General features: G+C 39.7%; 1 protein-coding gene across 1 annotated transcript; it reads right to left on the bottom strand.

Annotated features, from left to right (window-relative positions):
* Nucleotides 1-868: 868 nt before the first annotated feature.
* On the bottom strand, nt 869-15,001 carry smu1a (SMU1 DNA replication regulator and spliceosomal factor a). Its single transcript, XM_034182210.1, has 12 exons — nt 14,882-15,001; nt 13,347-13,557; nt 13,076-13,228; nt 9,127-9,237; nt 8,787-8,915; nt 8,450-8,569; nt 7,571-7,687; nt 6,733-6,860; nt 6,510-6,636; nt 5,056-5,223; nt 4,809-4,961; nt 869-1,423 (listed from the first exon to the last, which is right to left on the bottom strand). The coding sequence occupies exons 1-12, from the start codon at nt 14,905-14,907 to the stop codon at nt 1,325-1,327; spliced, it is 1,542 nt and encodes a 513-aa protein (XP_034038101.1). The 5' UTR covers nt 14,908-15,001; the 3' UTR covers nt 869-1,324.
* Nucleotides 15,002-16,770: the final 1,769 nt, after the last annotated feature.

The following is a 16,770-nucleotide window of genomic DNA, read 5'->3' as shown; positions in this document are numbered from 1 at the left end:
AACGGCTTTTAAATGACGTAGTTTGCTACTTAAGCATGTTTTCAACAGAATAATGCTTGCTGTCGTGTCACCTTAATGGTTAAATATATCCTGTGTGTGTGTATGTGTGTGTAAAAATGTTTTATGTATATTTTCTGTATTTCAGATTCCATTTATAAGAAAAGCATGTGGTCAAGATGACTTGAGTTATCCTGTAATGTTAAAAATTCAGTGGAAAAAAAAAACTACAACTTAGTACACATTTGGACTTAGTTTACCACTGTTCATATTACATGTGACAAACTTGTAAAATGTTTTATTTTGAAAGCAAAACAGGTAAATTTCCTGTCTTGCTGCTAACTCAACACTGCTCTCTGCAGAGCCGCTCCAACAAAAAAGTTTATTCAGCCATGAAGCTCAGTCAGGCCTCCTGGTCATCAGAGGATCAGTTTGCACCACTTTTGATTTCCGATTGCACTTTGTATTTCAGCACCCAGAATTTGACGAACATCACTGTTGTGTCATCGTCTTTAATGGTGTTAACATGTGAAGTCGGTATCAGCACTTTTTTGGTTTCCTCCCCCCGGAGGACAAAAATAAACAGTATCATTCCAAAAAAATATAAAAGCCAAGAAGACGAAAACAATTAGAAAATTAAAATGCATTTTTTTGGTCCCTGAAGTTATAGGTCTTCGTAGAATTATACTTTCAGAAATTTTTTTTAAACTTTTTTTTATATATGAAAAAGACAAAAAAGACATCTTATAAAGAAAAAATATTTACAAAGAAACCCACAATCATCTATCTACAGTCCAAAGTTTTAAAATGTCACAGCCCACCACCCCAACACTCCCTCAGAAAATAAACAAAACCACGTCAGTAAAAGTTGTGATGTTGACAAGTATAAGTGTATTTATTGGAGCAACTGTAAATGCAGGAGTTTTATGCAACTAATTTACACTTAAACTGACATAATTCAACATTGCAATAAGATAATTTGTTTCTACAATGAGATTTTTTGTCATTTGTAACAAGACTCACTGTTAAGTGAAAAACATAAAAGGAATCATTGAGCCAGATTACAAAAATCGTGCAAATCTTTCCATGGAATGACTGAGAAAGATTCCACGATACGAACTCTCCAAACTCTCACCGACACTCATCTGCACGCAAACGAGTTGTGATTCGTCACCCGCAGAATCACAAACACACAAGTCTCTCCTCAGCACCTTCAGTCCAGACCGACCTGAAGCGGTCGCTGCTCCATGAGCTCCAAAAAGAACAAAAAACCCGGAGAGCAGAGTTCAGAGAGAGGAGAGGAGCTGCAGGGCGAGAACGGCACGCTTCACGGCTTCCAGAGCTTCAGCAGGCCGTCCTCGCTGTAGGTGCCGATCAGGTTCTGGTGTGGATGGTGGGCGATGCCGATCACATCCTTCTCGTGGACCTGGAGGGAGGAGGAGCGACATCCCGATGTCAACAAAGCAGACTCATTGTACATCGTGATCTGGATTCTCACCAGAAACTAAAACAACTTCCTTCCTCCATAAACGTAGCTCAATACAACGCGTTCCACCAAAAAGTGTTTTTTTTTTTTGTGGATGTGATTTGTGGTGCAGGAAAGGTCATGAGGTCATCTCACCTGTTCTCTGTTTTGAAAGTTGGCACACTGGGCAGAGTCTGTTTGTCTTAACTACTGTATTTTTTTAAAACTAGTTTGGGAGGTCCTGTGACATATAGGGAAAACTGCTGCATTATCATCTATGACCACAAGCCGGCACTGTCCACACAGGACCAGCTGCTCCTGGATACTGAATGAGGTCCTGTGATTCACATTCCAGAGCAGAAAAAGAAAAAGCAAAGAGAAAAATGTTCCTTGTCTTTGAGCATGAGTAAAATTAAGAAATCATGCTCACAACCAGAAAGACCACACTCTGGAATAAAAAGACGGAATCTAACTTTTTATACTACTAAGAACAATACCTGTTTGGACTGTGAAACATCAAGAACAGCTGCTGCAAACCAGCTAAGCTATTATCTTTTAGAAATGTTTTACTAAATATTTTTCAAAACATCTATGATCGTCCCTTCAGTGGTCAAACCAAGCAGATTACTTGCATTTTCTACATGTTAAAATAAACTAGCTCATTGGCTGCTGCTTACTAATGCAGTGTTTGCAGTATAAATAATGAACTTTTTTCAAATATTTACAATGCATGTTTACCTCACGTATGACCACTTATTCAGTGGCCTGAAGAAGCAGTTTACTCCACATTTTCTGCATATTACAATAACATCAAGTAGTTCATTAGCCTCTGCTCACTAATGCAGTGTTTGAGTTATAAATAATAATATGCCAATAAAATTCACTTTGCTTCTTGCTGCATGAAGCAACAGCACCATATTTAAAAATAAATGCAACAAATGTTACTCCTGCATATTTTTTACTCATCATGATGCTTTTTTGGACAGATGAGACTAATAATCTGGTGCAATGTATAGCCTGGAAAACACAGTATGCTGGACCAGAGGTCATCATCCTTGGTGCCTTTTCAGGTTGGATGGCTCCGAGTCAGTGTGATTAAACCGCTGTTTCTGCCATTATTCTTACCCAAGGTATTTTTTAAAAACCGTTAATCAGGCTATTTCGGATTTTTTATGGAAAGGTAAAGTCCCCAGGATTCGTCGGACCGTACTTGAGAGATGTAAATTTGATGGGGGCCTCTCCTTACCTAATTTCCAATTTTACTATTGGGCAGCTAATATTTGCAAAATTGTATTTTGGTCGAACTCAATGATGGTCCCCTGGTGTCGTTTAGAAGGACAATCATGTCCTCGGTCCTCGCTGCCCGCACTTCTGACCAGCCCGCTACCCATCAACCCCTCTGGCTTTACTACTAACCCGGTGGTTTGCTCTACCCTCAAAATATGGTCCCAGTTCAGAAAGCAATTTAAATTAGAATTATCCTCATCTTTAGCTCCATTACTGAAAAATTGCCTGTTCAAGCCGCTACTTTTACCCAGTGGTACAATAAGGGCATTAAGTGTTTTAAGGATCTTTACAAAGATGGTGTTTTTTGTACTTTCACATTCCTTACTGTGGAATATTCCATTCCATCCTCATACTTATTTAGATATTTCCAAGTAAGGAACTGTGCTAAATCTCTGTTTCCCTCATTCCCTCTTTTTCCTCCCACGCAGATTTGTGACGACTTTCTCGATTTGAAGCCCTCCCGGAAATCCCTCATTTCCAAGATTTATAATACTATTTTATCTTATGAGGCACCCACTACTGTGAGTACTAAGGAGGCCTGGGAGCATGAGCTGGGATTGACCTTTGATGTAGCTTGGTGGGATTCAGTACTGGATAGAATTCATAAGGCTTCCATATGTGCCCGGCTGACCCTTATTCAGTACAAAATTCTCTTTAGATGCCATTACTCCAAGGCCAGGTTGTCGAGGATATTCCCAGACGTGGCGGACACATGTGACAGGTGTGGCGGCTCGCCGTGTCACCTGACGCACGTTTTTCTCTTGCCCGTCTCTGACAAACCTATTTTCATACACTTTCAAGGGTCTTCTCTAAATCCGTCAGGGTTTCTCCACATCTGGCAATTTTTGGTCTTCCTGATAATTATCGTCAATACTCAGCTGACCAATTGGAGGTTTTGGCTTTTACATCATTAATAGCCAGACGCCATCTGTTGCTACATTGGAAAGCCACTCAGTCCCCTTCTCCCACACTGTGAATTAATGACGTTATGTCTTTCCTGAAAGTGGAGAAAATCCGCTATTCCAGACGTGGTTGCCCGAACAAATTCATTATGAAATGGCAATGCTTTTTGGATTTCTTTACTGACCCATCTTGAGATTTGCCCATCTCCTCTCCTTCTCTTCTCCTCTCTTCTCATTCTCCCTCAACCCCCCCCCCCTTTTTTTTCTGCATTTTTCCTGTTTTGTATGTGGGTGGGTTTTGTTATATATGTAAAAAAAAATATATAAAAAACATGTTGAAAACACAATTTTTGTAACTGGAAGTTGTATTCTGTAATTTCTGTGACGTTTTCTAATAAATATATTAAAACAAAAATGAAATGATTTGTCCTCCAGGTTGAATCTGAAGTTTCCGACCTGTGAAAACCTCCAGTCCAGTTAAGAAATTAAAACAGTTCAGCTGTCAGACGGCAGCCTGCGCACTCATAAGAAACACTGAAGGAGCAGTTGTGATCTGCAGGTACATTTCTAACTAGAACGGCCAGCAGGTATGCACAGGGTCTAAGTACTGTACACAGCTCGCCCCCCCATGCATATATTGCGAATTTGTGCAAAGTCTATATAGGCGCAAATTGGCGTGGCCTAGATCCGGAGATTCTCCTGAAGCCAGTGGATGCATCCATATAAGGCATTTGAATGTATGACAGTTTGGGATTTAGATGCTAAAATGCAAATTTGTTGCTATAGCGCCCCCTACAAGTGGATCTGCTTCAATTTCTTGTGTCTGAGTTAAGTACCAGACCTGAAAACATCCCCTTCACAGCTTCTATGATCAAGGTGCCAGTATCGTATGTAGTTAGTTTGGGGGGGGGGGGGGGGGGGGGGGGGGGGGGAAATAAATAAATAAAAATTGAACAATAACAATGGGATTCCCATCCTTGCTGGAACGGGGAACAGTGTTGCTTTACAACAGCTGTCCCCACCCCCGCCGGGCTTGGATCCCTAATAACTGAAAACGAACTGCTGATTTTTGTGATTAACAAGCGTGTACGGCTGACTGTGCACCAGCTGTGGCAAAGCCACAAACACACTGAGCCTGTGTCGGTGCGCAAATGTACCGTCAGCGTTCTCTCCAGCTTGCCGGTGACGGTGCTGAAGCAGTAGAGCACAAAGTCTTCACCCACGCAGTAGATCCACTCGCCGCGGGGAGACAGCGTGCAGCACACAAAGTCTCCTCCTTCCCTTTTACCGGAGCTGAAGCTCCTCACAATCTGCACACAGACAACAAACACCCCGTCAAACATGTCCGGCTCTCACCTCGTCAAACATGTCCATAGCTACACCGCAAGCGCCGGCTGCACCCACCTGCCCCTGCATATTCATGATGACCACCGTGTTGGAGCGGTTACACACAACAAAATGCTCCGGGTTCTTAGGCAGCAGGATGACGTTGTTGACGGTGATGTCGGTGCCGGCAGACGTGCCCAGAGGCTTGAATGTGTTCGTGCACTCAGTGGTCTTCATGTTCCACACCTTGGGAGGGAATCAGAGAAGTGTTACTGCCCAGACACTTATGGACCCAACTGTGTGCCAACAATACAGGTTCGTCCCACTTCCAGTTCAAACAGGACAAAGACCACTAATGGAAAGAAAAATGTTTATAGTCTAATTCTGCAAATTTGTTCATTTATTTTTTTAGGTCAGGAAGATGATTTTTTTTTCTCAACATAACATAAACACAACATTTTTGTGTTTTGTAAGTTGAAGCAAAAGATCTCAAACTTCTATTATGCACATAAAAGGTTTGTCTCTCGAATGTTGTTCATAAATTTGTTAAAATCCACCTTAGTGATATCCCCCCCTTATATTGCATACTTAAAATGCTGATTAACCTCAAGATTACAGCACAGATGTGCAATATTGAAAAGGACACTAAAATGTGCAGGTCAAGAGTTCTGATGCAAAAACCCAGCAAGTCCAAAACCACAAAGTTGTATTTGAGGCCATCATGGACTTTTCTGTTTTGGTATCTCCTGGTGTGCAAAATATTAAAGAATCATTTTATTGATGGAAATTAGATTACTGGTCCCTTAGGAAGACTCCCTCAGGGAAACTGAGGTTCCAACAGCATTGTATAGCAGCACACAGGGTAAGAAGCACACAGAGTGTCGAAAGTGAAAGTAAAACAAACAACAACAACAACAACAACAACAAAAAAAACAGTTTGCAAATATAAATACAAATACACAATATAAATACCAGACATACTGATAAATACTGGTTTACTGGCTACTAGTGTTCCTCTCATTCTCATTAGTGCATTAAAATCCTAATGCATTTTTCATTAAATTCAATCATTCATTCATTCATTCATTCATCTTCTACCGCTTAGTCCAATTAAGGGTCGCGGGGGGCTGGAGTCTATCCCAGCAGTCATAGGGCATGAGGTACACCCAGGACAGGACGCCAGTCTGTCGCAGGGCCACGTTTTCATTAAATTTCCATCTTAAATTGCATGTTTCTCCACTTTAAAAAAAATGGATTTACATTGCTTTGGTATCTGAACTCTTCAGTTGATCTTGCAGATTTTAGAGTGAGCGTGCAATAATCACACTGTTTAAACAGCGCCTTGATGTGACACACCTACAGATTATTCTGGCAAAGTTAAAGTGCTGAGAAATAAGGTTTGCGTGCTTTTTTTTGTTGCGTACAGACTTCTTCGAGCCGATAGCTTACTCAGGTTTTAGAACTGATGTCCTTTAGTTGCACTTTAAGGCTTTAGTGTATTTGGAGCCACAACCATTTCGATCTTCCTGTACCTTAACTGTGCCATCAGAGGAGGCGCTGATGATGTGATGTCCATCTGGAGTGAAGGTGGCCTCGTTAACAAATGAGGCGTGGCCGCGGAACTCCTTTAGCGTTTTACCCGACTTCAGACCGTGGATTCTGTGCCAAAAAAAAAAACAAAACAAAAAAACAAAGTGTGGTTCTGTTACTACCAAACCGTGGAGGCGACTGGTGACTGAGGTGGCGTGAGTTCACCTGATGGTCTGGTCGAAGGAGGCACTTAGGAGCTGACTGCTGTCCTTACAGAAACTGACACACGTTACACCTTTACTGTGCGCACGCTCAAACCTCCGCAGACACTGGCCGCTCTGGATCTTCCATACCTGCACACATACGTGCAAAAAAAAAAAAGGTCTGGCAAATATTTTCACAACAACATCAACACTGCCCATTTTAAAGGTTTACTTTCCCTTTCATGTGTCAGATTTATACGTTCGCGTCCGTACAGCATCAGGAAACTGTGACTGCACACATTTTTTTGTGGTGTTGCTGACTTGCAAAAATGTATTTATCGTATTTACTGGAGTACCTGTCAAAAAATGCCTCTTGAAGAGGAAAAAAAAAAAAACACATATAAGTCACACCTTTTTCTGTTTTATCAGCTCTTTAATTTGGGATTTTTTTGTATTGTAGTGTTTTTTTTTTATTACTGACATTTATTCTTTCATTATTGGAGGTTATTTTGCTCAGTGCTTTGATTCTTGAGAAAGTTCTATATAAACAGTCATTATAATTACTATTGTTGATAACAAACTTGTGAATTTTTGGTATACAAGTTGCACCAGAGTATAAGTCGCAAGGCCTCCAAAATTAGTAAAACACCTGCAACTTCTACTGCAGAAAATATGGTAAATTTAAAGTTAAGTCTGACACTTTAAAAGATAAACTATTTTATGTTTACCTCCTTATTTTCCACCAACAATAAGCTAACGATAACCTCCCCGTTTTGCTCAGTGTTAAAAATTTGGCTCATAATTTTCTTTATAAATCAATAATAACATCAAAATAGAATAAACCTTTGTGCCTCCTCTACCTTGATTTTTCCATCCTGAGCGCCGGTGGCCAACATCTCTGTGTCCCGACTGAAGCACATACACAACACGGCATCATCCATCATCATGAAGTTATCCTGCGCCTGATACTTCAGATCCTGTAGATCACAATGTAAACAACACCAAATTAAATCAGAAGTCAGCTACGGACATGCCGCCAAGTCATTAGTCATAAACCTTTACAGTGAAAACGTGATCGTTATACAGCTTCAACAAGTCTTTATGACACATTTCTTTTTTAAAATGAAGATTTAAAACACAAATTACATTTCAGCTTTAATGAACACAGCTGTGTGTGCACAGGGTGCAAACCTGTAACAGGAATAAGTTAAAAAAGCTTCTGTAATTTGTTTCCGATCTAACATTAAAAAGTGTTAATATTGTGATTGGACTGAGTCATGTATCAAACCTTTGTGTCGACCTTTCACACTGACTGCAAGGGTGGATCTAGCTTCAGATGTTAATTACCTAAGGCAATTTGGGAAGGCTATTTTTATTTAAACACTGGAAATCTTGAGGACAGAGACTTCATTCTGCTGTGCACTGCAGTAACTCATTCTGCATGCAGCAGCGTAAATCACCATCTACACCATGGCACTATGAAACGATGGCAGTGCAAAACCTACTGGCAACAATCCATCCAGATTGCCATCAAAACTCAACAACTTGCCCCAATTTGGAGCTCAAGATCTGGTCTCTTTTCCCATGCCAGATCTTATAGAGGAAATTCATGAAACATGAAGAGCTGCTCATTACACACATCACTGTTTTATACATGCAAAGTCAAAGACTCCAGATGTAGATCACACTGATCAAACAGTAAATCTGGTTTTCCTTTCCTTTTTGTTTGTACAATTTACCTTTCTGATTTTGCCGGTAGTGAAGTTCCAGACCTCAATGAAACCATCGACAGAGCCGGTAACCAGGTACTGACCATCAGGAGAGAAACGTGCACACTCCACGTGAGATTTCTGTCCAAACTGCAGAGGACAAAAGCAGGTGGCTTTACAGCACTGAAGTGATGCACACATCTCACTGGATGCAAAGCAGTAATAAAATGACCACAAAATCCTACCAACACGGAAAACACAAAAAACATTTTTTTCCCAAAGGCACAGAATATCATTTATTAATTAATTAGCCAAAAAGGGACATTTCAGCCTCACATGAGCAGAAGAACATGAAGTGTTTATGCACCTTGACGTGTCTGCTAAGTTGAGTGGGGAAGCGTTCGTCCTCCACATCCTTGACGGCAGCTTTACCCCTGAACAAGTCGATGGTCATACCAGGAGGCAGCAGACCTTGATGCTGCTGCCACTTCAACGACTGCAGGAGCAGAACAGACCAATCACAACCCACACAGCTTTATCTAAATGGCATCATTTTCTGGAAGATCACAGGTCACTTAGGCCAAGTAATACTCATAGGCAATAATGAAAACCTGCCAGCCATCGATAAAGAACACGTGAAACGTCACAACGAAATCTTTGACAGGACAAGTGGGTGTTATGAAGCTGCTGGAGAAGGTAAAATGTACCTGTGCCAATAAGGCCATGAGACGAGAGGGCGGCACCACGCTGACCTCCCCTGCCAGAGCCAAGGCGATGGCCCCCCGCCGCTTCTCCTTACTGCTTCCATCTGGGTATGCCTGAACAGCAAAATAAATAAACACATGCAACAATCAATCAATCAATTTTTTTTATATAGCGCCAGATCACAACAAACAGTTGCCCCAAGGCGCTTTATATTGTAAGACAAGGCCATACAATAATTATGTAAAACCCCAACGGTCAAAACGACCCCCTGTGAGCAAGCACTTGGCTACAGTGGGAAGGAAAAACTCCCTTTTAACAGGAAGAAACCTCCAGCAGAACCAGGCTCAGGGAGGGGCAGTCTTCTGCTGGGACTGGTTGGGACTGAGGGAGAGAACCAGGAAAAAGACATGCTGTGGAGGGGAGCAGAGATCGATCACTAATGATTAAATGCAGAGTGGTGCATACAGAGCAAAAAGAGAAAGAAACAGTGCATCATGGGAACCCCCCAGCAGTCTACGTCTATAGCAGCATAACTAAGGGATGGTTCAGGGTCACCTGATCCAGCCCTAACTATAAGCTTTAGCAAAAAGGAAAGTTTTAAGCCTAATCTTAAAAGTAGAGAGGGTGTCTGTCTCCCTGATCTGAATTGGGAGCTGGTTCCACAGGAGAGGAGCCTGAAAGCTGAAGGCTCTGCCTCCCATTCTACTCTTACAAACCCTAGGAACTACAAGTAAGCCTGCAGTCTGAGAGCGAAGCGCTCTATTGGGGTGATATGGTACTACGAGGTCCCTAAGATAAGATGGGACCTGATTATTCAAAACCTTATAAGTAAGAAGAAGAATTTTAAATTCTATTCTAGAATTAACAGGAAGCCAATGAAGAGAGGCCAATATGGGTGAGATATGCTCTCTCCTTCTAGTCCCCGTCAGTACTCTAGCTGCAGCATTTTGAATTAACTGAAGGCTTTTTAGGGAACTTTTAGGACAACCTGATAATAATGAATTACAATAGTCCAGCCTAGAGGAAATAAATGCATGAATTAGTTTTTCAGCATCACTCTGAGACAAGACCTTTCTGATTTTAGAGATATTGCGTAAATGCAAAAAAGCAGTCCTACATATTTAATATGTGCTTTGAATGACATATCCTGATCAAAAATGACTCCAAGATTTCTCACAGTATTACTAGAGGTCAGGGTAATGCCATCCAGAGTAAGGATCTGGTTAGACACCATGTTTCTAAGATTTGTGGGGCCAAGTACAATAACTTCAGTTTTATCTGAGTTTAAAAGCAGGAAATTAGAGGTCATCCATGTCTTTATGTCTGTAAGACAATCCTGCAGTTTAGCTAATTGGTGTGTGTCCTCTGGCTTCATGGATAGATAAAGCTGGGTATCATCTGCGTAACAATGAAAATTTACGCAATACCGTCTAATAATACTGCCTAAGGGAAGCATGTATAAAGTGAATAAAATTTGTCCTAGCACAGAACCTTGTGGAACTCCATAATTAACTTTAGTCTGTGAAGACGATTCCCCATTTACATGAACAAATTGTAATCTATTAGACAAATATGATTCAAACCACCGCAGCGCAGTGCCTTTAATACCTATGGCATGCTCTAATCTCTGTAATAAAATTTTATGGTCAACAGTATCAAAAGCAGCACTGAGGTCTAACAGAAAAGCAGCACTGAGGTCTAACAGAACAAGCACAGAGATGAGTCCACTGTCCGAGGCCATAAGAAGATCATTTGTAACCTTCACTAATGCTGTTTCTGTACTATGATGAATTCTAAAACCTGACTGAAACTCTTCAAATAGACCATTCCTCTGCAGATGATCAGTTAGCTGTTTTACAACTACCTTTTCAAGAATTTTTGAGAGAAAAGGAAGGTTGGAGATTGGCCTATAATTAGCTAAGATAGCTGGGTGAAGTGATGGCTTTTTAAGTAATGGTTTAATTACTGCCACCTTAAAAGCCTGTGGTACACAGCCAACTAACAAAGATAGATTGATCATATTTAAGATCGAAGCATTAAATAATGGTAGGGCTTCCTTGAGCAGCCTGGTAGGAATGGGGTCTAATAAACATGTTGATGGTTTGGATGAAGTAACTAATGAAAATAACTCAGACAGAACAATCGGAGAGAAAGAGTCTAACCAAATACCGGCATCACTGAAAGCAGCCAAAGATAACGATACGTCTTTGGGATGGTTATGAGTAATTTTTTCTCTAATAGTTAAAATTGTGTTAGCAAAGAAAGTCATGAAGTCATTACTAGTTAAAGTTAATGGAATACTCAGCTCAATAGAGCTCTGACTCTTTGTCAGCCTGGCTACAGTGCTGAAAAGAAACCTGGGGTTGTTCTTATTTTCTTCAATTAGTGATGAGTAGAAAGATGTCCTAGCTTTACGGAGGGCTTTTTTATAGAGCAACAGACTCTTTTTCCAGGCTAAGTGAAGATCTTCTAAATTAGTGAGACGCCATTTCCTCTCCAACGTACGGGTTATCTGCTTTAAGCTACGAGTTTGTGAGTTATACCACGGAGTCAGGCACTTCTGATTTAAAGCTCTCTTTTTTAGAGGAGCTACAGCATCCAAAGTTGTCTTCAATGAGGATGCAAAACTACTGACGAGATACTCTATCTCACTTACAGAGTTTAGGTAGCTACTCTGCACTGTATTGGTATATGACATTAGAGAACATAAAGAAGGAATCATATCCTTAAACCTAGTTACAGTGCTTTCTGAAAGACTTCTAGTGTAATGAAACTTATTCCCACTGCTGGGTAGTCCATCAGAGTAAATGTAAATGTTATTAAGAAATGATCAGACAGAAGGGAGTTTTCAGGGAATACTGTTAAGTCTTCTATTTCCATACCATAAGTCAGAACAAGATCTAAGATATGATTAAAGTGGTGGGTGGACTCATTTACTTTTTGAGCAAAGCCAATAGAGTCTAACAATAGATTAAATGCAGTGTTGAGGCTGTCATTCTCAGCATCTGTGTGGATGTTAAAATTGCCCACTATAATTATCTTATCTGAGCTAAGCACTAAGTCAGACAAAAGGTCTGAAAATTCACAGAGAAACTCACAGTAACGACCAGGTGGACGATAGATAATAACAAATAAAACTGGTTTTTGGGACTTCCAATTTGGATGGACAAGACTAAGAGTCAAGCTTTCAAATGAATTAAAGCTCTGTCTGGGTTTTTGATTAATTAATAAGCTGGAATGGAAGATTGCTGCTAATCCTCCGCCTCGGCCCGTGCTACGAGCATTCTGACAGCTAGTGTGACTCGGGGGTGTTGACTCATTTAAACTAACATATTCATCCTGCTGTAACCAGGTTTCTGTAAGGCAGAATAAATCAATATGTTGATCAATTATTATATCATTTACCAACAGGGACTTAGAAGAGAGAGACCTAATGTTTAATAGACCACATTTAACTGTTTTAGTCTGTGGTGCAGTTGAAGGTGCTATATTATTTTTTCTTTTTGAATTTTTATGCTTAAATAGATTTTTGCTGGTTATTGGTAGTCTGGGAGCAGGCACCGTCTCTACGGGGATGGGGTAATGAGGGGATGGCAGGGGGAGAGAAGCTGCAGAGAGGTGTGTAAGACTACAACTCTGCTTCCTGGTCCCAACCCTGGATAGTCACGGTTTGGAGGATTTAAGAAAATTGGCCAGATTTCTAGAAATGAGAGCTGCTCCATCCAAAGTGGGATGGATGCCGTCTCTCCTAACAAGACCAGGTTTTCCCCAGAAGCTTTGCCAATTATCTATGAAGCCCACCTCATTACAATTACAACAATTAACAACAACACAAACTCTGACACCAAACCTCCTTCGAGTGCCTTTAAACCTCTTCCAACTTTGGTGGACTTTGCACATGGAGACGGCAAAGCAGGAAACCTGCTGGGGGCCCGCATGCTTTAGACTCACCTCCCGAGGATCAAAGTAGGAGCGAGCCAGCAGGTTCTCCAGGTGGATGTACCTCTCTGGCTGGGTCTGCTTCAGCATTATCATGGGATCAGTCTGCCTCAGCAGTGAACGGGCTGCACCCAGCTCTCTCAACTCAATGAGCTCCAACACAACCTGTACAGAGAAGAACACAGAAAAGCTTAGACAAGAGAACAATTTTTAAAGATTGTTTTCGACTGAATCTAACTTAAATCACAACAGGTTACGCAAGTGACTGCTATGTAAAGAGTACCTGCTCGTAGAGATCTATCAGGGTCTTATCTGGCAGTTTGAGGGACTGGATGGCTTGCAGGACAGTGTCCCAGTGGCCACTGTTTATGTCTGCGACAAAGCTCTCTATACTGTCCACTGTGTTCAGAGACACCGTGGTCTCCTCCTGCAGGGTCGCCAGCGTCCGGTGCAGATTGTTTTCTTTCAAGTACTGCATTATCAGACGGATCACGCTGGAGAGGAACACACAAGGAAAGTCAGTGCAGCTCAGCCGAAAGAAATTAAACTACGGAGCGCTGAACAAACAGGGGTAAATGTTACATTTTTAATTAAATGTTTGTTCAACTAAATGTGGATAAACAAGAAAATGTGTATTAAATTGTAAAATGTCTTTAACCATCAAGACTAAACTCATTATATCAAAGACTAAACAAAGACAAGAGAACATATTCTATCTCAAGCATGACAAAATTATTATTACTTTCAATGGGCCAATTCTATTGGAGCCAGTTTCATATTAGACAATAATTACGAGCTTAAGCAACCAAAAAAAAAAAACAAAAACAAACAAAAACAAAATAAAAACATTCATTACTTATTAAGATTCTCCAACATGAGGACTTGTGCTTTGTGTGTTATTTAATACTGTAAATAACATTGGAATTTGGACTGAAAATATAATATTGTCAGAATTAGAAATGTGTAGGTTTCTTAATTAATACTATCACGACATTTTATATTTAAAAAATACAGCACTGTTAAAACTCTGTTGGAAATGTCAATTAAATCCAATATTGATTAATAAATTGAAAAATGTATTTATTGGGGGGGATAACGCTGCCTGAGGTAACCTCTTCAGAAATCAATTTTTATTTAACTTGTGCTTGATTAAATAAGATTTCAGTTTGGGGTTTTTTTTGTAGAAGTTTGATTAATAAAATAAATAATTCCAGTAACTGTCAAAGTTTATCCTCAGAATCATGAATTTGGCAAACAAACACATGGAATGATAAAACAAATCACTGATAAATATATATATATATCTATATCCTTGCTTGCTTTTTTGACAACTTCAGACACTTATTCTACACCGGTGAGATCTTTTGTGTTTTTAATGAATTGTTTTTGGACTTTAAAGAATGCTTATGTAAATTATTAATTTTTGAGCGATGTTTTGACGAATGCTCCACAAAACGTTGATTATAAGATACATTTTACTCAAATCTGGTGACATTGATTAACAAACGGCATTTTTATGATTAACAATAGTTAAGATAACCTTCCGTGATTTAGTCCAGCTCCAATATCATAACAGAAGAAAACGTAAAAATGTTTAATGACGTACTTAAAAAGAAAAATATTTCCAGACTTCATCACACTTAGCAAAGAACGAGCGCAAAATCAGCTAGTTAGCTTAGCATGCTAACACTAAAGGGGCTGCAGCAGTCAGAATTCAGGGCCGAGCAGACGTGTAAATGCCCCAAAACAGCGTGATGACCAGTCGAATTACTGCATAATGTATTCCATTTTATGATTTGTTTTACAGCGATTACTTACTCTGCGGATTCTACCTCCAAAGACATTTTTTATCTTCTAAAAACTAAAACTCTGCACTCTGAAGCACAAGGAAGAATGGGACACAAGAAGAAGAAAGGCAACGGCTTCAGCAGGATGTTTCAGAATAAAAGTCTTGTATTAAAAAAAATGATATACAGTAGTTTCCGTATTTAAGAAAATATCAAATTCCAGAAAAAAATCCTTTCATTTTTATTTCTTTAAAGTAAGCATTAATGGTTGACTTTTTAAAAAATATTGAAGGTAACATTAAATAAATATTAAATAAATCTTGGGGCAACAAGTAACCCCCCCCCACACACACACAAAAGTAAGCCCCTTCAGCTGCCCCCTTGTTTGCACTTGGGGTCGCCACAGCAAATCTGAGGATGCCCTTCCTGATGCAACTCCACATTACATGGAGAAAAATATACACAAAACATTTCTTTATTCAGACAAACTCTCATATAATTAATATAAAACTCAAATAATTAATAATAAAAAATTATTTTATGGCCTCTTTAAAAGCCGAAAAACTGTCTGTTCCCTTAAAAAACAACTATGTAATATTTGTCAAAACATAAAAAATATAACAAAACTGGTTAAGGTAAGACCACATTTTAACTGATTTAACTGGCATAGCAATACATAAGTAGCCTATAACCAAAGTCGTAGAGCAGTTTTTTCTTCTATGCCAAAAATGTGCCCATTTATATATTCAGTGTTATTTACTCAACTATTGCTTATTTGAGGATTTGAATACTTTGCTCAATCACATAAATATAGGCGCACTGAAATAAAGATAAATGAAGATAAATGCCTTTTCAGTGGATTTGTCCCTGACAGTCACGTGGGCTCCCACTGCAACAGTTCTCGGCCCTCCAATGGGGGCTCAGTTTGAGAACTTTAGCTATTAGCTATTTTACCTTAAAATAGCAACTCGAGATTCATTCTGATGGTAATGGTGGCGCTTTCATTCCCATGCTGGTGAGTTTACATGCTCCAGAAAGACAGACACAGAAAGACAGAAAGTATGTGATGGTGAAGCACAATTTGTATTTTTCTGCACAATGGTGTAAAAAGGAATTGCACTCAGAAATTGGAAGGAAGCGCATTGCAAAGCTCCCTGACCCCAAAACTGAAACAATGGGAGCTCATCTAATTCTACCACCAAAGCAGAACACCCAGTCTTGCAGGGTTACGTTTATTGATTTTTTTTAAAAATACCCATTTTTGTCCTTTGAGCTGCACCGAAAATGTGAGAGGAAGTCTCTAAGGCCCACTTGTACTGTGGTTATCTCTGGATACTGTAGTGTACAATGGATAAGAGTCTACAACTCCAATGAAGTTGGGACATTGTGTAAAATGTAAATAAAAACAGAATACAATGATTCGCAAATCTTCTTCAACCTATATTCAATTGAATACACCATGAAGACAAGATATTTAATGTTCAAACTGATGCTTGAACACTATTATCCCAAATGCTTATTGAGTGTTGTTAGAAGGAAAGGTGATGTAACACAGTGGTAAACATACCACTGTCCCAGCTTTTTTGAAACATGTTGCAGGCATCCATTTCAAAATGACCAAATATTTGCACAACAACAATAAAGTTTATACATTAAATATCTTGTCTTTGTGGTGTATTCAAATGAATATAGGTTGAAGAGGATTTGCAAATCATTGTATTCTGTTTTTATTTACATTTTACACAACATCCCAACTTCATTGAATTGGGGTTGTATGACACCACTTCCTCACAGGTTACTTCCCCAAACAAGGCTGGTACTCATATCTTGGTTTCATATCTGGTCCAAAGACACAGACAGTATGACTGGAAATCAAGCACAGATCTTCATACTGGTAGTCCAGCTCCTTATACCACAGAA

Source organism: Thalassophryne amazonica, chromosome 11 (assembly GCF_902500255.1).
Source record: "Thalassophryne amazonica chromosome 11, fThaAma1.1, whole genome shotgun sequence".
NCBI lineage: Eukaryota > Metazoa > Chordata > Actinopteri > Batrachoidiformes > Batrachoididae > Thalassophryne > Thalassophryne amazonica.
This window is presented reverse-complemented; position numbering and strand designations above follow the sequence as displayed.